The following is a 22678-nucleotide window of genomic DNA, read 5'->3' as shown; positions in this document are numbered from 1 at the left end:
CCCCTAGGGCCTTTCACTAGAAGGTCTTAACCTTGCGGGCAGGCAGGTTTCCACCAGTTATTGGACCTTTGGGACCTACCTTCACGAAAGGTCTACCTGCGAGGCAGCAGTTTCCATAGTTTTATTGGGGTGGTGGGCCTAAGCCTTTCACTAGAAGGTCTACTAACCTGCGAGGCAGCAGGTTTCCACCATAGTTTATTGGTGGCTGGGCCTAGGGCCTTTCACTAAGTAAGGTCCTACCTGCGAGGCAGCAGTTTCCATAGTTTATTTGGAGGTGGGTCCTAGCCTTTTTACTAAGAAGGATCCACCTGGGTCAAGTCAGCAGTTTTCCACAGTTATTGGAGGTGGGCCTAGCCTTTTATTAGAAGGTCCACCTGCAAGTCAGCAGTTTCCACAGTTATTGGAGGTGGGCCTAGCCTTTTATTAGAAGGTCCACCTGCAAGTCAGCAGTTTCCACAGTTATTGGAGGTGGGCCTAGCCTTTTATTAGAAGGTCCACCTGCAAGTCAGCAGTTTCCACAGTTATTGGAGGTGGGCCTAGCCTTTTACTAAAAAGTCTACCTGTAAGGCAGCAAATTCATAGTTATTGGCGGTGGGCCTAGCCTTTACTGAAAAGTCTACCTGCAAGGCAGAAGTTTTTATAGTTATTGGAGGTGGGCCTAGCCTTACTAAAAAAGTCCACCTGCGAGGCAGCAGTTCCACAGTTATTGGTGGTGAAAAACCGGTAGCATTTTTACTAAAAAGTCCACCTGCAAGTCAGCAGTTTCCACAGTTATTGGAGGTGGGCCTAGCCTTTTATTAGAAGGTCCACCTGCAAGTCAGCAGTTTCCACAGTTATTGGAGGTGGGCCTAGCCTTTTACTGAAAAGTCCACCTGTGATGGCAGCAGTTTCCACAGTTATGTGGTGGCCTAGCCTTTTACTAAAAAGTCCACCTACGAGGCAGTAGTTTCAGTTATTGGTGGTGGGCCTAGCCTTTTACTGAAAAAGTCCACCTGTGAGGCAGCCAGTTTTCCACAGTTATTGGTGGTGGGCCAGTCCTTTTACTAAAAAAGTCCACCGCGGCAGCAGTAGTTTCCACAGTTATTGGAGGTGGGCCTAGCCTTTTACTAGAAGGTCCACCTGCAAGTCAGCAGTTTCCACAGTTATTGGAGGTGGGCCTAGCCTTTTACTAGAAGGTCCACCTGCAAGTCAGCAGTTTCCACAGTTATTGGAGGTGGGCCTAGCCTTTTACTAAAAAGTCCACCTTCGAGGCAGCAGTTTCAGTTACTGGAGGTGGGCCAGCCTTTTACTAAAAAAGTCCACCTGCAAGGAGCCAGTCCACAGTTATTGGGGGGGCAAGGGCCTAGCCTTTTACTAGAAGGTCCCCCAACCTGAAGGCAGCAGTTTTCCACAGTTATTGGAGATGGGCCTAGCCTTTTACTAAAAAAGTCCACCTGCGAGGCATTGGCAGTTTTCCACAGGTTTATGGTGGTGGTCCTAGCCTTTTACTACAGTCCACCTGAAGAGGCAGCTCTTCCACAGTTCTGGAGTGGCCTAGCCTTTTACTAAAAGTCCACCTGCGAGGCAGCATTTTTCCACAGTTCCTGGAGGTGGCTAGCCTTTTACTAAAAGTCCACCTTGCGAGGGCCATTTTCCACAGTTCTGAGGTGGCTAGCCTTTTACTAAAAAGTCCAACTGCAAGGCAGCATTGTTTTCACAGTTATTGTGGGGGTGGCAGAGCCTTTCTAGAAGGTCCCCTGCAAGGCAGCAGTTTCACAGTTTATTGGAGATGGGACCTAGCTATACTAAAAAAGTCCACCTGCGAGGCAGCAGTTTCCACAGTTATTGGTGGTGGGCCCTTAGCCTTTACTTAAAAGTCCACATGCAATGCAGCAGTTTTTCACATTTATTGGAGATGGGCCCTAGCCCTTTTACTAGAAGGTCCACCTGCAATTCGCTAGTTTCCACAGTTACTGGCGTGGCCTAGCCTTTTACTGAAAGTCCACCTGTGAGGCAGCAGTTTCCATAGTTCTGGAGATGGGGCCCTAGCCTTTTACTAAAAAGTCCACCTGTGAGGCAGCGTTTCCACAGTTAGTTGGTGGCGGGCCTAAGCCTTTTACTGAAAAGGTCCAACCTGCCGAGGCAGCAGTTTCCACCCGTATTGGAGGTGGGCCTAGCCTTTTACTTGAAAAGTCCACCTGGAGGCAGCAGGGGTTTCCACCAGTTATTGGTGTGGGCCTAGCCTTTTACTGAAAAGTCCACCTGTTGAGGCAGGCAGTTTCCTACAGTTTTATTGGTGGTGGGGGGCTTTAGCCTTTACTAAAAAGTCACCTGCGAGGCGGCAGTTTCCCAGGTTACTGAGGTGGGTCCTAGCCCTTTTAACTAAAAAGTTCCACCTGCGAGGCAGCAAAAGTTTTTTTTCCCACCAGTTGACTGGAGGTGGCCTATCCCTTTTACTACAAGTCCACCTGCGAGGCCAGTTTCCACAAGTTTATGGTGAGGTGGGTCCTAGCCTTTTACTTTTAAAAAGTCCCCCTGCGAGGCAAAAAAGCAGTTTCCACCATACTGGAGTGGCCTAGCTATTACTAAAAGTCCACCTGCGAGGCAGCATTTCCACCCCCAGTTACTGATGGTGGGCGCTAGCCTTTTACTAAAAGTCCACCTGAGAGGCAGCAGTTTTTCCACAGTTACTTTGGAGGATGGGCCCTAGCCTTTTAACAGAAAAAAAAGTTACACAACCTGCGAGGCAGCAAAAAGTTTCCACCAGTTTCCTTGGTGGTGGTCCTAGCCTTTTTACTAAAAGGTCCACATGCAACGGCACATTTCCACAGTTTTTTTTTTTATTTTATTGGAGGATAGGGCCTAGCCTTTTACTAAGAAAAAAGGTCGCCACCTGCGAGGCAGCAGTTTCCACACGTTACTTGGAAGGATGGGCCTAGCCTTTTAACGGAAAAAGTCCACCTGCGAGGCAGCAGTGTTTTCCACAGTTATTGGAGGTGGGCCTTAGGCCTGGTTACTGAAAAGGTCCACCATGCAAGGCCAGAAGTTTCCACAGTTATTTGGAAAAAGGTGGGCCTAGCTTTTAACTGAAAAGTCCAAACCTGTGGGCAGCAGTTTTCCACAGTTTATTGGAGGATGGGCCTAGCCCTTTTACTGAAAATCCACCTGCCGAGGCCAGGCAGGTTTTCCCACAGTTTTACTGGAGGTGGGCTTTGCCTTTACTAAAAGTTCCACCTGCGAAGCCAGGCATTTCCACAGGGTTACCTGGAGGTTTGGCCTTTTAGCCCTTTTCCGAAAAGTTCCACCTGCGACGGCAGCAGTTTCCACAGTTACTTGGAGGTGGGGCCTTAGGGCCTTTTACCTAAAAAGTCCACCTGCGGAGGCAGCAGTTTCCATTTTCCACAGTTATTGGAAAAGTGGGCCTAGCCTTACTATAAAGTCAACCTGCGAGGCAGCATTTTCCACAGTTACTTGGAAGGTGGGGCCTAGCCTTTTACTGAAAAAGTCCACCTGTCAAGGCAGCAGTTTGCCACAAAAAGTTTAATTGGAGGGTGGGCCTATCCTTTTGCCTTAAAAAGTCCACCCGTGAAAAAAGGCAGCCATTTTCCACAGTTATTGGACAGGCCTAGCCTTTTACTACAAGTTCCACCTGTGAGGCAGCAGGTTTCCCACCAGTTATTGCAGTGGTGGGCCTAGCCCTTTACTAAAAGGTTCACCCCCTGCGAGGCAGCAGTTTCCACAGTTTACTGAGGTGGCCTAGGCCTTTTACTAAAAAAGGGTCACCTGCGAGGCAGCAGTTTCCACCAGTTACTTGAGTGGGCCTAAAAAGCCTTTTCCCTAAAAAGTCCCCTGCTAGGCAGCAGTTTCCACAAGTTGACTGGAGTTTTAGGCCTAGCCTTTTACTAAAAAGTCCACCTGCGAGGCAGCAGTTTCCACAGGTTTATTTGGAGTTGGTGGGCCTAGCCTTTTACCTATAAAGTCCAACCTGCGAGGCCGCAGGGTTTCCACGTTACTGAGGTGGGCCTATTTCCTTTTACTAAAAAGGTCCACCTTGCGAGGCATACGGTTCCACAGTTTTGGGGTGGGCCTGCCTTTTACTAGTCCACTGCCAAGGCAGCAGTTTCCCACAGTAGTGGATGTGGGCCTAGCTTTACTAACAAGTTCTACTGGAGGCAGCAGTTTCCACAGTTATGGAGAGAGGCCTAGCCTTTTACTAAAAAGTCACCTATGAGGCAGCAGCAGTTTCCACAAGTATTGGTGGTGGGCCTAGCCTTTACAAAAAAGTCACCTGCTAGGCAGTAGTTTCCACAGTACTGGAGGTTATGGGCCTAGCCTTTACTAAAGTCCACCTGCGAGGCAGCAGTTCCACAGTTACTGGAGGTGGGCCTAGATTTTACTAAAAAGGTCCACTGCGAGGCAGCAGTTTCCACAGTTACGGAGGGGGCCTAGGGCCTTTTAACTAAATTCCTAGATGCCCCCCTCCTGCAGGCAGCAGTTTCCACCAGTTTTACTGGAAAAAGTTGGGCCTAGCCTTATTACTAAAAAGGTCCACCTGGCGAGGCACAGTTTTCCACCAGTTACTGGAAGGTGGTGGGCCTCAGCTTGTTTTACTAAAAAGTCCACCTGCGAGGTCAGCAGTTTCCACAGTTATTGGAGGTGGGGGGCCTAGCCTTTTTACTATAAAAGTCCACCTGCCGAGGCAGCCAGTTTCCACAGTTTTTACTGGAGGTGGGCCTAGCCTTTACCTAAAAGTTTTCCACCTGCAAGGCAGCAAAAAGTTTCCACCAGTATTGGGTGGGCCTAGCCTTTTACTAAAAAGGTCACCTTTGAGGCGCAGTTTTTCCACAGTTATTTGTCGTGGGCCCTTTAGGCCTTTTACTAAAGTCCCCCTGGTGAGGCGCAGGGTTTCCACCAGTTATTGGTGTTGGGCCTTAGCCCTTTTTACTAAAAAGTTCCACCTGCGAGGCAGTTTAGTTTCCCGTTACTGGAAAGGTGGGCCTGCCTTTCTACCTAAAAGTCCCCTGCGAGGGCAGCAGTTTTCCACAGTTACTGGGAGGTGGGCCTAGCCTTTACTAAAAATTTTAGTCCCCCTGCGAGGGCAGCAAAAAGTTTCCACCAGTTACCTGGAGGTTGCCTAGCCTTACTAAAAAGGTCACCTGCGAGGCAGATGTTTCCACAGTTATTGGAGGTGGCCTAGGCCTTTTACTATAAAGGTCCACCTTCGAGGACAGGGCAGTTTTCCACCGTTACCTGAGGTTTGGAACTTAAAAAGCCTTTTACTAAAAAGTCCACCTGCGAAGGCAGCAGTTTCCACAGTTATTGGGAGGTGGGCCTAAGCCTTTTGGTTAAAGGGGGTCCACCTTGCGAGGCGCCAGTTTTCCACAGTTTACTGAAGGTGGGCCTAGCCCTTTTACCTAAAAAGTCCAACTGCGAGGCGAGCAGTTTCCACAGTGGTACTGGAGGTTGGGCTTTAGGGCCTTTTTAAAAAGGGTCTACTCTTTGCAGGCAGCAGTTTTTCCACCTGTTTAATGGCGGTGGCCTAAAAGGCCTTTTACTAGAAGGTCCACCTGCAGGCAGCAAGTTTCCACAGTTATTGGAAGTTGGGCTTAGCCTTTATTAAAGGTCTTTACCTGCAAGGCACAGTTTTCTATCGTTTTTTTTTTTTTGTTTTTTTTTAATGGAGGTGGGCCTAGCCTTATTAACAAAAAGTCCTACCATGCAAGGCAGCAGTTTCCCACTGTTTAATGGAGGTGGGCCTAGCCCTTTTACTAGAAGGTCCACCCCTGCAAGGCAGCAATTTCCACAGTTATTGGTGGTGGGCCTAGCCTTTTACTAAAAAGTCTACCTGCAAGGCAGCAGTTTTTATAGTTATTGGAGGTGGGCCTAGCCTTTTACTAAAAATTAAGACTGCAGGGAAGCAGCTGTCCTTTTAGTCGCCTTTTACGACACGCAGGACCTACGGTGGTAGTATTCTTACATCCCTACCACAGGGTCATTTGGTTACTCAGCAGTGCTCTGAGGTAATAATTCAGATATGCAGATCATGAAAGAAGAAATTATTGAGAGAGAGAAAAAAAAAGTTTATTTCCCAAATTTACGGAAGGATTCTTATTTAATATTTTAATGAGGATGCATATGATATAAATTTACCACATTACTCTTGTGATTCTAATATTCATTTCATACATTTTTCTGTAGTAGATGTTAGCCAGATTATTATAACCAATAAAAAAAATCATGTTGCATAGGTATAAATTTCGCACCGTATCTTGTAAATAGAATATTAAATTATATTAATGTTACTAAGCTCGAAGATCCTTCGTCTACAGTTTTATCTCTTAGTAATTTTGATTATCTAATCTCAAATGCAAATTTTCTCTGAAAAGTATTTGTAATGTATAATGTAATATAAATATTAGATTCATTGTTCAGACATAACTAGGTTCTCAGCGCCTGATTTTATGGATAATCTTTTATTGCGAGTAACTTCGAAACAAGGCGAAAAATCCTTGCTGTGAAACATAATGAAACTAGGTAAAAATATCACAGGAAAAAAAAGTCACAATAATCTTTCTATGATAGTGACCCCCAAGGGTTTTAACCCAGTATGTTTTGCGGTATATGTATGTGTATACATTGTAAATTTAATAATTAATAATTAAAATAAAATAAAAGGATGTGTAGAATCTAAGTTGGTTATGTATTGTTTCAAGAAAGACAATAATACTCTCATCGGATAAAATTCTGAATGTAATTCTGTTGAAATTGTAAAATATTGTATATTTTCTCTAATAAAATTTAAAAAAGGTTTGGAAAAAAAGTATGTTTTGCGGCGTTTAGTATAATCCCGTTGGGGATTTCCGAATAAACATGACAGGAAACTGTATCATAAAGGTAATGACCCCCAAGAAATAATGTGAATTTTTTCCCAGGTGACTTTATTACCGGCAACCATGAATTAATGTGCCTTTTTTCCTGTGACTTTTTTCCTAGCCAACGTTGTGACTTTTTTCCTGACTGCCTTTTTTACCTGTGGCCATTTTTCTAGCCAACATTGTGACTTTTTTTCCTGACTTTATTACTGGCCACCATGAATTAAACTGACTTTTTATCTTGTGACTTTTTCTAACCAACATTGTGACTTTTTTCCTCACTTTATTACTGGCCACCATAAATTAATGTGCTTTTTTCCCCCGTTTTTTTTTTTTCTAGCCAACATTCTGACTTTTTTTCTAGCCGACAATGTGACTTATTTTATTGACATTATTACCGGGCACCATAAATCAATGTGCCTTTTTTCCTGTTTTTTTTTTTTTTTCTAGCCAACATTGTGACTTTTTCCTGACTTTATTACCGGCGTCTATAAATTAATATGGCTACTTTTCCTGTGACTTTTTTCCTAGCCAACATTGTGACTTTTTTCCTGACTGCCTTTTTTACCTGTGGCTTTTTTTCTAGCCAACATTGTGACTTTTTTTTTTTTCCTGACTTTTTTACTGGCACTTATCCACATAATTCACGTCTGGCTCGTTTCAGCACCTGTCTATCTGAAAAATGTCTGCAAATAGTTACCACACTCTAGACGGCAAACAAAATGTCAAAGATGTCTTCGATTATTTTTTGTTTTTATTTTTCACAACTTTATCATACAAATTTTGAGAATGAACACCGTTGTAATGCGAGGATGTTTTGGGTCATTTGGTTTTATATCTAAACACCTTTGTGATTAATACCATTTGTACAGTCCTCAGCATTTTGAAAATATCAACAGAGATAAAAAGAGACACGGAGTGACGACTATAGACAAAAGGCAGTTCTTTGACGCAGATTTTAAGATTGCACAAAAAACAGTATATTATACTGCAATCAGATAAAGCCAGAAAAGAGGAATTTAGATAACTTTATGGGGCAACGAGTCATTAAGAATAGGGAGGTAGCATATCGAAAAATATCTGCATACGGATGAATGAACCTTTTGACGCGATGTAAATAAACTATCAGCTAGCCATCTCGTGTTCTTCAGAACATCATATTGCTTTATATGTTACAGTAAATTGTGAAATGCCTAGTTCGCTTCTGAACATTTGATCGCCGAGGACTACTATGAGATTAGGGGCCTCTGTAACACGGTTTTTTTCGCAATAACTTTTTATCTATGCATTTCATAGATATAACGCTTATTCAGAATACACATTATATCTACACATAAATTTCGACTGTATTCTGCATTACGTAGGTTGAATATATTTAGTACTTACAATGTAAAAGTGACTCTTTTTGAAGACGGGCCAACTTACTCAGAGAAAAGGTTTCGAACGCACTCGTTACGTAACTTATGACAGCATTTCTTCCCTCTTTCTCGATGGATGATTGGCTATACGTAACAAAGGCTATACCTCTGGCAACAATGACATAAAAATTTAAATACAAGCAAAGCAGTACACCTTTATGAACTCTGAATCCTCTCCACTGATAATTGTCATAATGAACAAACCAACAAAATATGTTAATAAATACAAAAACACTTCGATTATTAGTCTAACTCCCAAAATAAGTGTCCTAAGAAATTATAATCTACTTTATAGGTCACAATCAGATTGACAAGATGTAGGGAATAGTTGGTAATTTTCAAAGACATAGTAGACAAGCTTGATTTGACAACTGCTGTATCCAATGTCAAGCAATTTTTATTTATTGGCTATCTACCTATTTACTGAAAAAAAATAGCCGGTACTATATTTTGTCTTTAAACCTTCACCAATAATTATCGTCAGAATGATAACTGCATGAGGCTCCACCCACTTTGGCCTCGTTATAACTCAGGATAACACTGAAGGCTATCTTGGACATTGTTGGATTAGAAAATTTAACTTCTGGCTATAAAAACTCATTTCTCGAGTAGTTGTAAGAAGTGCTAAATGATCCTCAAGGATCCCAGCAGTTGGCCTAAACGTTTAATTCATGTATATTACTGCTATACTGTTGCGGCACTACTGCTACAGTAGTATTACTACGCTAGCACAAATACCCCACCCACATCTATGTATCGTTCCGCCATTCATATAGTCTTTGGGTTTCAGAGCCGATGGAACAAGGTGAATGGGTTTGTGTCTAGTGGATGGGCGGCGCAACATTTCGTCAAAAGGTGTTTACTTTGCTTACGTAATGAATGTTTTTCGACTCTTGGCTCGTAATCATTGGCCATGGCGTCGGCTAGATAATTTTTACTCTATAAAAATTAAAACTATCGGGTTTAGGTTATTGATAATGCTGACAAAATTTGTGTGTCAAAATTTGTGTGTGGCTGTAAAATATACATATGTCACCTTTCAGCTATATCCGATGCTTTGACAAGGAGCAAAGTCCAAAAACCCGTGTTACAGAGGCCCTGAATCTCATAGTAGTACTATAAACACGGAGCAATAGTGATTCGTTTAGTACACCGTTTAGCCGTGTTTACAACTAGTCCCTGGGGGCCACATGTATTTCACCATTCTTAGTACCAGCCCCTGGGGGATCAAACGCATTTAGTTATTTGATCCCCCAGTGGCTAGTACTAAACGTGACGAAACAAGAGTGACTCCCCCTCCCCTAGGGGCTAGTACTTTGCACTTACAGTACTAGTCTTTTCCTGACTTATGACGTCACTCATTCCACAAGATATTCAGCAGCCAGTGTGACATAGCATACCCTTGTTTCAGTACAATTTGCACACCAAACCAGACACTCTCGCGCCCACAAACTCTAACATATGGTTCATCATTTTCTATCGTGAAGATTGGTTATCACTTTCTAAAACTTTCCATCTACAGTTCTGCACCATACATCCTCAGCACCTTGCACAATACTTCACCATCAATTCTAACATAAGCTTTCTCAAGGTTCAAATATATGCCAAAATACAGATTATATATATATATATCATAGATATATATATATATATATATATATAGATATAATATATATATATATATATATATGTATATTATGTATATATATATGATATATATATATATATATTAATATTATATTTATATATTATATTATATATAATAATTATATATAATATATATATTGTTAAATTTAATATATATATATGTATGTATATAAACTTCTGATATAACTTTCATAAAGAACAATTGAACCACACGTCCTCTTCCTCCCTGTCTAAACCCACACTGTTCTTCCCCTATCAAACCTTCTGTCATCCGTGTTACTTTCTTATTTAAAATCCAACCATACACCTTCCCTTCTTACAGTGAGCCCGATGGAGACTGCTGGAATGTCTCCACTGACAATGGCAAGCACTGGTACGCCCAGTGATGGAGGCCTTTCAGTGACTGGCCTGCCCCTCTCCGCTCTTCAGGAGCGAAGTTAAGATCACATGAGCGGTGTCATTCATTTTATAATTCATGATTAGTCTGGTTGTCTTCCGCACTCTTCTTGATCTATGAAGTTTTCCTTTCTTTTCCGGATTCATCCAGTTAGTCATCGATCCTGGGAGTATTTTTTTTTTTTTACTACTACTATTGGGTAGCCGGAAATAAATTCACAATTTTGGCTAGGAAAAAAAAAAGTCACAGGAAAAGTCACATTAATTTAGGGTCGCCGTGATAAAGTCAGGGGAAAATTCACAATATTTCTTGCGGGTCATTACCTTTGATATTGACAGTATTTTGTTTGTTTTTATGGTAATCTCCAACGGGCTTGTACTAAACACGCGCCGCCAAGGTGGGTACATAAAGAGTTAAAACCAAAAAACAAATCCCAACGGACTTTTACTAAACACGCCGCGAAAGTGGATACATACCGGGTCAAAACCCTTCAGGGTAATTACCTAGGAACGATTAGTGTGTCTTTTTTTTTTTTTTTCTGTGACTGTTTTTACCTGTATAACTGCCCAGACAAGGCCACCACAGTCCAAACTCGTATGGAGATCTACAGATTCTATTAATTGAGCTGTCACAAGGACGATTTCCTTCCCTCTTTCAGTAAAAATCTGAATGCACAATTTCAGCGAATTTTGTTGACACGAACTTTCTAAGTTAACCGCGGATAATAACGACTTGAAAACCCCGAGTCGGGTGAACGTAGTTTTACGGTGATTCCCCCACCCCGCCCCACCCTCTCTGCCTAGCTTTTACTTTTTGTAGGAATTTTATTACTATTTTTCGAAGCACTGGGAGTTTAAACCTAATATATTTCCTATTAAAAAACGGGAGGAATAAGCTTTATGGAAATGATATCTTGTTTATTGACAAAGATACACTAGAGACACGTGATGAAGGACATGCAAGAAATGCCTAGTCCCATTAATATTTCCAAGATATTAAACTCTGAGGGTTTAAACCCGGTGTGTATCCATTTATCCAGTTTTGCTGCGTGTTAATTAGTACAACCCCGTTGGGGATTACCTAAAAACATAAACAAATGACTAGATTAATGCGACTTTTTTTTCCCTGTGACTTTTTCCTAAACAAACTTGTGACTTTTTTTCATGCGATGTTTTTCCTATAACTTTATTACGGCCAGTAATTAATAATGGAAGCCATTTCTTCGTTTTTTTGTTTATTAATTACTGAATAATTTGAACAAAAGCCCAAATTTAGAGGAGCGAATCACAATCAGAACAATAATTACAGGGAATAAAAGAAAGAGGCGAATTATTGAAGCATTTATTATCAATCAGCTTTATGAAGTAGAATACATCACTTATAAATACAACAAAAAGTACAAGAACTACCCATAGTGTATACATAAAGACCAATTATTTTTACTGATGCATAACGATGAAAATCAGTGTTCATTCCACCAACCCTAAATAGGCTCGTCACAAATTGTACAGCCTAAAATTTTATTTGGCACTATTTGTTCTGCTTTAATTCTTTTGTTCGACGTTCTTGAATGAAAGATTAATCCCCATTACACTGAACGATTATCTGTATCTTTCGCAAAAGCATTGTGTATGTGCTTGTCTGACTGCAAAAGTGGGTGGAGTTTCGTGGTCTTAACGATCTCGGCGGGAATCTGCCACGACCAGGTTGCTGCTGGCTTGAGACTTGTCTACCATACACAGATCGTGCAATGTTTGTGTTTGTCTGCCGATATAACGCTATCGCGCACTTCTCTTCTAAAGATGATGCCATGTCTTCCCGAGACAAGAAAATCTTTGCTTAGACTGAAATCGATGCGGAGGGATCGTTCGTACTGTCTGAATAGTGTGTGTGTGTGTTTGTCGAAAACGACAATCGTTCATACAATCATTCAGTGTAAGGGGCTCTTTTCGCTCAATTGTTCTCAAGCATCGGATGAGATGAACCGGCAAATTATACTTGAAAGAAGTAAAAGAACCGGTGAAAAGAAGAAAAAAAAAAAACAAGCAACCTTCTCTCTGCCAGGCTTGGAGTAAATTAAATATGCTATATGTCAATCACAGTTACAATTATAATTACCTCGTCCTCTTATCAAATTACAACTACAATTACGAGGATGGAAAGATACTAGTTACAATTATAATATAATTTCTCACATTCAGTTATATATCCAAAATTTGTTGCTCAATTATTTTTCGTAGACCTATTCGCAGGAAAAGGCAAACAAAATGCAGGTTGTTGCAAAAAAGAACGCATACGTGAGTTTGGTCTCCTTTTGAAACTCATGCAAAAATTGTAAGTTGTAACTTGTACAAGCTTTAGTACAAATTTTAACAATTGGAACAATTCAATTGCAATACAATTACCATTAAACCGAAATAAAAAAAATAACAATTACCCCTCAATTACCTTAAAAATGTGTAATTAATTACATTTCAATTAAATTACAATTACAATTACTCCAAGCCTGCGTACCGGCCTCAGCGAACATGATATTATGGTAACAAGCAGTTTTAAACGAAGGTATGAAGGCGCTATATACCTGACGCCATTACCCAGCGTTTACTGAAGGAGTGAAAATAAATTCGCTGTCCCCAAAATTCCCTCATTTTTAGGCAAAGGTGATTCAGAGATTTTTTTGTGGGGACGAAGAACGAATTGACAATTGACCCACTTATTTGTCTAAGGGAACTTTATGTGTATTGTACTACGAAAATGATGTACTGAGAGAGTGGGAGTACGCATCCTAATTCGATCGTAAGTGTCATTTCATAAAATAAGATAAAAAAAATCTCTCATAATCATCATATAAAGATATAAAACTGAATATCATCCCAAGACCTAAAACAATATTATATATATATATATATATATATATATATATATATATATATATATATATAGCTCTCTCTCTCGTCTCTCTCTCTCTCTCTCTCTCTCTCTCTCTCTCTCTCTCTCTCTCTATATATATATATATATATATATATATATAATATATATATATATATAATATATAGAGGATAGAGAGAGAGAGAGAGAGAGAGATGAGAGCGAGAGAGAGAGTAGAGAGAGAGCTAGCGCGTCTGGGGCTATTGAATGTTGCCCTTGAATTCAGTTCCTAATTGTTATTGAGTTTTCAGACTGTAACTTCCGGAACTGAAGTTAGGTGCTTATCGAGAAAATGTAGGCATACACTGGACCCAAAGAGTCGGTTTGGACTGTAAACTGAATCTTAACCAGTTTCTTGCTGATTTCACGAGTATCCCATCCAATCAACACTGACTATTGTAGTTCTTTCCGAAAACAAAAATTTCAGTAATGGTTCCCGATGCCATTCGATACGATCTTAGGATATACTGTAGTTGGAAATATAAGACTTCTTCATAATACAAATGCAGTTATCGTGTACGACAAATTAAATTTGATCATCCTAAGGCAACTCCCGTTTCTACAATAAGTTCCTGGTTCCAAAGCGCTCACTCCACAAACACAGTTGCGGGGACTACACTAGTCTCATAAGGTGCGAAGCTTGAATTATTCCCTTCTTGATTACAACTTTATTCGTATTTAGTTTGACTTTACTTTATAGTACTTCAAAATGTTCTTCATTCTTGTCCATTAGTACCCTTTTCACCAACAATAACCCCGAAAAAATAAAGATGTTTCTGAACGCAAAATATTTCCACTTGAATTTTAACATAAGACATGATTGAGTGTTCTCTCTTCTTCTTCTTGCAAGAATGGCTAAGGACATGAAGTAACGCTTGGTGAAGTCACCAAGCGAACGCCTCAGTAGTCAAGGTCCCTCCATGACTCGTAGGATTTCATGTCTTCGTTGTACGACATACGGTTAAAGACCCCGAATTCTTCATCGTCATTGCTGGTTAGAAGCGTGTGACCGCCATACCTGCTGTTGTAGAAGCTGAAACAATGATTCTTTAAGTTAGCAAAGCGGACTTTGGTTGGAGTAAAAGTCACACGATCCCGCAATAGATAGTGACCTGCTGTTGTAGAAGCTGAAACAATGATTTTCTAAGTTAGCAAAACGGACTTTGGTTGGGGCGAAAGTCAGAATAATAGATAGTGAGTTTTTAACAAAGGTTTGGATAGGTACATATCAGCAGCATTCACTAAGCGAAGTAACAAAAGAGGGCGACAAAATGTGTCTACTCTACTCAGGGTAAAATATGTCTTTGGGTTAAAATTTTTAATTTTCAGGAACGTTTAAAGGATCTCAATGGGACCTCTCATACAAGTGAAACAAATACAAAAATCTGAGGATGTTTGCAGGTGACTGTTAGGAGAAAAAGTCTTAAAAGTGACTGTGTAATGGCTGAGAATAAAGAAAAAAAAATTAGTGAAAGGAGATTTTTGAGAAGTAAGAACCTGTGCTAGGCTGGGTTTGTAGAATAGTGAAGGCAGGCTGTTTTAGAATGTGGTCTAAATGCAGAGGACGGAAGGGCATTGTTGGCAGGAATGAAGTCCCTGGAGTAAATGAGAATTGAGAACAGAAAATGTGTTATGGAAATGTGTTGAAAATGCATGCTATGCTTTCAGATTACGATATAAGGATACTTTGAAGCTAGGAAATGTTTAGGAAACTTTGTTAGATTATGTACTAGTAGAGAATAGATGAAAGATTAGGTTAATGGATTTAATGATGGGAAGAGGAGTGAGTGGAGATTATCTGATTGATATTTTGTTAAAGTCAAAGTTAAGAAAGATAGAAGTTTCAGTTGTGCGAGAGGTGTAAAAATAAGGCTGTAGAAGTAATTCACATAGATAACAGAAAAGATATACTATTTGAAACCGCATTTATTCTCCTTTCTGGGTTTCATATAAAAAACTAAATTTACGCAGGCAATTATTATGGCCGCTTTCCCAGTTTTATTTAGTAGACCGAGATTCGATTCCACAGGGTAATAATTAATTAAATTATGAAATATCACAAGAAATGAAAGGATCCCAAAACAACTGTAAAACCGGAGGTATTATTCTGTCAACAAAAATTAAGAAATAACGAAAGGCGAAGAGCAGTGAACCCTACGTATAGTTACCTCATCTTCTTGTACCAGACCCCCATGACGGTGATGACCAGAGTCACCGTGATGACTCCGATGAAAACAAGAGCGATCTTGGTGCGGCGAGAGAGGTGTTTCGGCTCCGGCTGGTGGTTTTTAGTCTCACTGTCAGGAGAGGAGAACAGAACGAGCGTGAGACTGAGCTTAGAGCAAGGCGTGCATGTGACGGTGCATGTCAAGGGAGTGTACTAAGCTACGGGGAAAATCAAGCTACAAGAACTATGACTAGACAGTCTGGATAAAGGCGGTGGCAGTAGTCGCAATAACTACAATAATAATAATGATAATAACAGCAACATTAATGACAAGAACAGCTAAACTTTCCGGAGTCTTAAAGGCCCTGAACCGACAATATTTGTTGCCAAGATGCAAGATTATTATATATATATAGATATTATATATATATATATATATATATATGTGTGTGTGTGTGTGTGTGTGTGTGTGTGTGTGTGTGTATGTATAACTGAATCACGAAAGTTAGGAACGTGATAAATCCATAAATAAAAGTATAAGCCACGAGGGAAAATAAACAACGGAGTATCGGCGAGATCTTTCGACGTTCAAACGTCCTTTACTTAGCAGATGAACTGACTTACATGAGGAAATGACAATACAAGAAAGGTACCATCGATTAAGTTTACTCTAGAATGAGAAAAAGATAATTGCCTCCCTTTCTTAGATGTTTTGATACATAGAGAACCATTTCAATGTAAATTCAGTATTTATAGGAAACCGACCAACAGCTTAACTTATGTTCATTTCTATTCAGGCCAACATCTTAACATAAAAATATCAATTTTTTCTTTTATGTTTTTACAAGCATTGTGCATTGTCAGTCCACAATATTTGGATCAAGAAATTGAATACATAAGAAAAAATAGGGAAAAATTTATGTTATCCTTCACATATATTAGATATTTGTTATAATAAAGCCCACAAAAAGTTTTATAGTGTAAGTAACACGAAAGAAAATTCTAAGAACATTCTCAATTTGCCTTATTTTAACGGATTTGAAACCATTAAATCACCCCAGAGAAAGCAACAACATAATATATAAAATTCCATGTATGGATTGTCCCTCATTCTATCTCGGACAGTCGAGCAAAGGCTTAGAAGTTAGGTTAAAAGCCAGCATAAATATTCTGTAAAAACTGAGCAAACATCTAATGCAATATTCATTCATTTAAGTGAAAACAACCACCGAATAAATTGGATTGGTAGTTCAGTAATTGTAAGGTCAAAAGATGTCTCATCACGAAATCTTTTAGAATCTGCTTTAATACAACTTACTTCTCATTGTAATTTCAATATTAGTCGTGGCCTGTTTCATTTAGACCCTTGTATTTGTAACATGTTTAAGAATGACCTCAAAGATATAATTACAGACTTAAATAAAAATTAGTTGTATATATATGTTTAATATGTATTGTGAATATGTTTTTGTTTACCAGTTCTGAATAGCTGTCACCTATAAATAATCCTTTAATTGTCTTGTCCTTGTGTCTGAGCAGATTGTCTTAAACTTTTAATTGTACCCATGTTTATGCTTGTTTGGGAAGGTTACTCATCTTCCAGGTGTGTCTGATTCTAGGTACTAATCTCTTTATACTCCCTATCTGTCAGTTATACGACCTTTCTTGTATTGTCATTTCCTCATGTAAGTCAGTTCATCTGCTAAGTAAAGGACGTTTGAACGTCGAAAGATCACGTGGATACTCCGTTGTTTATTTTCCCTTGTGGCTTATATATTTATATATATATATATATATATATATATATATATATATATATTATATATATATATATATAGAAAGCCCAGACGAGAGTGGAGGGACATGTCTGAGGCCTTGTCCTGCACTGGACTAGCAACGTCTGATAATTATGTATATATATATATATATATATATATATATATATATATATATATATATATATATATATATATATATATATATATATATATATATATATATATATATATATATATATATATATATTATATATTCTCACTGGGTTCAGTGCTGAATGATCTCACCACCAAAGGACGATCTGGCCAGTTTTTTTTTTTCTCTCTCTCTCTTTTTTTTTTTTAATCGAGCTACTGCCTGGTGTTTCATGAACTCTGGTTGTTTACAACCAGAAGGGCATGGGGCTTCCAACCTCATTTGTAAAGGATTTTCTGAGAACTGGAAGGATAATACCCCATGAAGCCACACCATTTGAAATGAAAAGGTGACAGAATTTCCTGGAAAAGATAAAAATACAATGATCCAGTCACTCCTCAAGATAATAACTTTAAACAGGTAGGTTACCTTGGCTTGGAGACCTTTGCAGGTGAACTCTTTGAAATGAGTTGTGAGATGTGCTTTGGAAGTGGTTCTGACTCTTTTTTGTTTTCTGGTTGAGACTTCGTTGGTGATTTTCCCGCTGGCTGACTTTTGCCATCTTTCTCTGGTTTCTGGGCTGCAGGCTTCTTTGAACTTGATTTCAGATGAGGTTTCTCTTGCGTTTTGGTGTCTGGTTTTTGTTCAGAATCTGGTTTAACTGGTTGAGCTGGTGGCTGTTGTTGTTGTTCTGGCTTGGGTTTAGGAGTTAGTTCTGGTTCTGGTTGAGGTGTAGCAGCTGCTGCTGGTTTTGGTAGTGTGTGAGCTGGTGGCTTTGGCACTGTGTGTGCTTTATGAACTGGGTGTGGTTTTGGTAATGTTTGTGTTTTAGAAGCTGGATGGGGCTTTGGTACTGTGCTGGGCTTGGGGGCTGGCTGTGGCTTAGGTGCAGTATGTGGCTTTGGGGCTGGCTTTGGTTCTGTGTGTGGTTTAGGGGCTGGATGTGGCTTAGGTGCAGTATGTGGCTTTGGGGCTGGCTTTGGTTCTGTGTGTGGTTTAGGGGCTGGATGTGGCTTTGGTGCTGTATGTGGCTTTGGGGTTTGGGGCCTGGCTTTGGTTCTGTGTGTGGTTTAGGGGCTGGATGTGGCTTTGGTGCAGTATGTGGCTTTGGGGCTGGCTTTGGTTCTGTGTGTGGTTTAGGGGCTGGATGTGGCTTTGGTGCAGTATGTGGCTTTGGGGCTGGCTTTGGTTCTGTGTGTGGTTTAGGGGCTGGATGTGGCTTTGGCGCTGTATGTGGCTTAGGGGCTGGCTGTGGCTTTGGAGCTGTATGTGGCTTGGGATCTGGCTGTGGCTTTGGAGCTGTATGGGGCTTGGGATCTGGCTGTGGTTTTGCTACCGTGTGTGGTTGTGACTTTGTAACTGGGTGAGGTTTAGTTGCTGTGTGTGTTTTTGATGCTGGCTCAGGTTTGGAGGCTGGGTGTGGTTTAGCAGCTGGATGTGGGTTTGAAGCTGGGTGCGTCTCTGTATTTGGATGGGATTTTGCAGCAGGCTGGGATTTAGCTGCTGGTTGAGGCTTTGGAGTTGGCTGATATTTGGGTGATGGATGGGCCTTAGGAGCTGATTTCTGTTTGGGTGTAAGATGTGGCTGAGGAGCTACTACGTGTATTTTTTCTTTTGGTTGCTGTGCTGGGGCTTCATCCTCTGTTTGGGTGTTTGCAACCTCTACGGGCAGTAAATCTGGTTGAGAAGGTGTCTCTGTAACTATTGTCTGTTCTTCAGCTTCTATGTTGGTATCGTCCTGCGGGACCCCATCAGACTCAGGTTCTGATTCTTCTGCTCCCACACCCTCTTCCTGAATTTGATCTTCAGAGACGGTATAGTCTTGGTTGTTAGAATCAGTATCTACTTGTTCTTCTGTATAATCCTCTTGATTGTTAGGTGTTTGATCAGCTTGCTGCTCATCGTCCTCTGGTGCTGGATCCTCTGAAGGACTGGATTCTGCGTCTTGGTCAGCCAAAAGATCTTCCTCACTTGGGGAAACTGGTACAGGGTCTTCACTTGGAGGCAGAGCTGCTGGTTCCTCTACAACAGGCTCTGGTTCAGGTGCTTTGGACTTAGTTGCTGCTGGGTGTTGCTGTGCTACTTTGACAGGTTTTTGAGGCAGGTGTTTTGCTTTTTGGCTGGCTGACCTGACAACCCGGCGCCTTAAAGCTTGGTAGGTCTTGTGTGACCCAAGGAAGTCCTCTTCAAACTTCTCTTCTAAATCATTGGCTAGGGAAGGATCTCCTTGCTGACTTTGTAAAGATGAGATCAGTATTGAAGGACGCCCTTGTTGCTGGTGACCTGAAAGAGTTTGTCAAGTTAACTTTCAGTAAACATGCTTATCTCATTTCTAGCAAGACAAATTAGGTGCATTTTGAAATAAATTTATGTCAGTTATTCTTGCGACAAAGCAAACATGTCAGAATTTTCAAAATATACTTTGCTTATTCATCACTGCATTGAACAATGTTTGAATAATGAGGCTAGCATTACCACCACAAAAAAGAAGGCAAAGATGGTATGTAAATAGACATACCTCCTTAGGCAACAGCAATTGACATAAACTGGTGATAAATCACAGGAAACACGGAAGTGTAAAAGAGCTCCAAATTTCATAGATGAGAGGAATGTAGTACTTGCAAGTTTTCACAGAATACTTGTGTAAATCGATAAAAGCTTGTTCTAAACTGAAAACTGAAGGACAAGTAACATCATATATTAGTCTATATTTTTTGTAGATCTCGAAAAATTCAGCTTTCGTTTTCTCAAGAACACACGACAAGAAACATACGTGTTTGCTTAAATTCTTTCAGAATTCTCTTCTAAAATCCCAAACGTTGTCGAAAGCAAGCATGTGTTATGAAATAGTTAGAACCCTTTAATTTTTCTTAATATGCATGATTTCCTTTCTTTCCCTGGCAACTTGTTGGCGTGTGTGACACACGCTGGAACCCATCGCTGCAGTCTCCCTTACCCTCCGGATCGCCTACCTACCACGCCCCCAACTGGGGCGGACAAACTGGTTTGTAAGAGAAGGGTTGATGTCTCCCCTATCCCTCCCATTCTCCTACCCACCCGGCGCCACCCGGGACAGACAGACCGGTCCGCAGGGGGTGGGTGGCTGTGTCATGTCTCCCCTACTGTCACTTACGGGAGGACAAACAAGATCCACTCACATTTTGTTATCATTATTATTATTGTAAGTCTATACCTATGAAGAAACATGTACGCTAGGTACAGTTCATTTGTGAAAGACATAATGTTGATTACAAATGAAAACAGTGTTGAAAAGGAAACTGCCATTTAAGAGGCGAGGCAGAGAATAAAGAGAAGTAAACTGAAGTATAACCCACTGACCAATATTTCGAGACTGTCCAGTGAAAGTGGAAGAGGCATATTCGCAGGGAAGAAGGATAACTCACGCCGAGAGTACAAACGTGAACTGCCCGGGATTGGTAGACCGACGGTCTAGGTATATGCAAGCACCTAGACCGTGGGTAGACCGAGGGAAAACAGTCAAGAATAAAGAAGAGCTACGTATAGAGGATCTGATATAGTAGTAGAACAGTACACTGAAGGAATTTCAATGAGGTTGTCTCACTCCCTTGTGGTGTAGTGCCAGAGGAGCTGATTAACTGTTTACTTGGCTATTACACAAATGATCAGCTAGACCACAAATAGGCTTATTGGACTGGCCCGAAGGAATTTATTCGAATCTGTAGTGGAATGAAACAGGTTGATAAATGCAAGTTGGGATTTATCAACAGATCTGCTGCTTCTTTCTTGCGAAGCACCACTCTTTCCATCTCCCTCCGTCGAGTCTGGGTTAGATTAGAGCATGAAATTACGTATGCCATCAATATTCACATAAAAAAACTCTTCACATAAAATAAAGGACTCTTCACTGCCCTCTGCACAATAAACTACGTCCTTCACAACGGCCATCTTAATATAGTGTTATTCCTAAACAATTTGGAAATATCCTTCTTAGCGAAAATCTGCTCTACACACGGAGGTTCACGGGGGAAAAAAATGAGGAAGATTATTATCTTATGACATACCATCGTGACTGAGGATAACTGCTCCGGAAACACAGGCAATGAACGCCACGAATGCAGTCGCCGTGGAAAATCCCATATTTCCAAAGCAATAAAATCCTTCTTCTGCGGCCACTAGTTTTTAGCAACTTTAAGCCGAGACGCAAAACACCAACTTCTTGACGATGAAATATGTTACTATCTTATCACTTCGAGGCCGCAGATAAGGTAACTAACAAAGCTCACAAACAAAGGTGATTAAGATGATATTATCATTGCTTGTTTAATGAGTTTTTTTTTTGGGGGGGTGCCTCTGCTTATTGTTCTTATTTATTTTTATTTCTTCGTATTGCATGTGATTCTGTTTTAAGGAACTTGCTTAGCGTCTGGCTTTGTTCATAATAATGATAATGATAGTTCTTTTCACTTTGCCTTTTCCGTTTTATTCGAAGAGTGCTTTATTTTCAGAAAGATTTTTTTTATTAAAGAGAGGAGAGAGAGAGAGAGAGAGAGAGAGAGAGAGAGAGTATAGATGCTCGCTATAATCGTCTCCAGAATAAGTAAAGTTTGGCTTCTTCCACCGCGGTGTTGTTATAGGCCTAGATATCCCTAATCTATATTTCTGGAATTCTACACGTGAGCGTCTTGACCAAAATAATGAAGAAAGAACATCAAGAATAATTGCAAACTCAAGAATAATACCTTTTCTTGAATGTAAACACAAAATAGACAACACGTCTCGTATATCTATTATCATGCAGTGACTGGGGGAAAGTAGCAAATGAAGGGAAGTAAAGGAACTGATGAACCTTAGAACGAAAGGTGAAAATGGAGAAATGTTGTTTGAAGGAAATGTTATCTTAAAAGAGTTCTGAAGCAGAAATGAATGATGCGGGAATAAAAAACAAAGCAAGGATTGCTGTGTTGTAGAATAACTGTGTTAAGGAAGTTAAAGGGAACAATTAATAGTTGCCGACTTTAAAACCATCAGGACACAAGTTTGTTGATGAAGAAAGGTAACAGTTGAAAAAGTGGTAATCAGAATAATTATTCCTTTGTATAATGGGAACAGCAGAATTCATTAGGAACGAACTGTATTGGTTGATTGTAGACGGGGATAAGGATGAATGAGTCCGGTGCTTTCCTGAAACAGACTTATGGAAAACTTTGCGTGTAATGACCTGAAGTTGTAAGCGGTGCATTAGGCCTATAGATCAGATTACTACGGAACTGATGCAAAAATGACGTGCCGTACGTTGACCAAACATCTTCACTAAAGACAGTAATTTGATAATTACGTTCACTGATGGTATGATGACGAAGTTAGGAAATGTGGTATG

General features: G+C 40.3%; 1 protein-coding gene across 2 annotated transcripts; it reads right to left on the bottom strand.

Annotated features, from left to right (window-relative positions):
- Nucleotides 1-14073: 14073 nt before the first annotated feature.
- On the bottom strand, nt 14074-21525 carry LOC135212635 (cell surface glycoprotein 1-like). Of its 2 annotated transcripts, none has more exons than XM_064246226.1 (4): nt 21363-21525; nt 17749-19602; nt 15410-15538; nt 14074-14274 (listed from the first exon to the last, which is right to left on the bottom strand). In XM_064246226.1, the coding sequence occupies exons 1-2, from the start codon at nt 21436-21438 to the stop codon at nt 18029-18031; spliced, it is 1650 nt and encodes a 549-aa protein (XP_064102296.1). In that variant the 5' UTR covers nt 21439-21525; the 3' UTR covers nt 14074-14274; nt 15410-15538; nt 17749-18028. The 2 variants fall into 2 exon arrangements, with proteins under 2 accessions (XP_064102296.1, XP_064102297.1); XM_064246227.1 differs by lacking the exon at nt 14074-14274 and adding an exon at nt 14336-14368.
- Between the last annotated feature and the right edge of the window lie 1153 nt (nt 21526-22678).

This window comes from Macrobrachium nipponense, chromosome 41, assembly GCF_015104395.2.
Source record: "Macrobrachium nipponense isolate FS-2020 chromosome 41, ASM1510439v2, whole genome shotgun sequence".
In the NCBI taxonomy this organism is placed as follows: Eukaryota; Metazoa; Arthropoda; class Malacostraca; order Decapoda; family Palaemonidae; genus Macrobrachium; species Macrobrachium nipponense.
The sequence above is the reverse complement of the archived record's forward strand: the minus strand, read 5'-3'. Positions and strand labels throughout refer to the sequence as shown.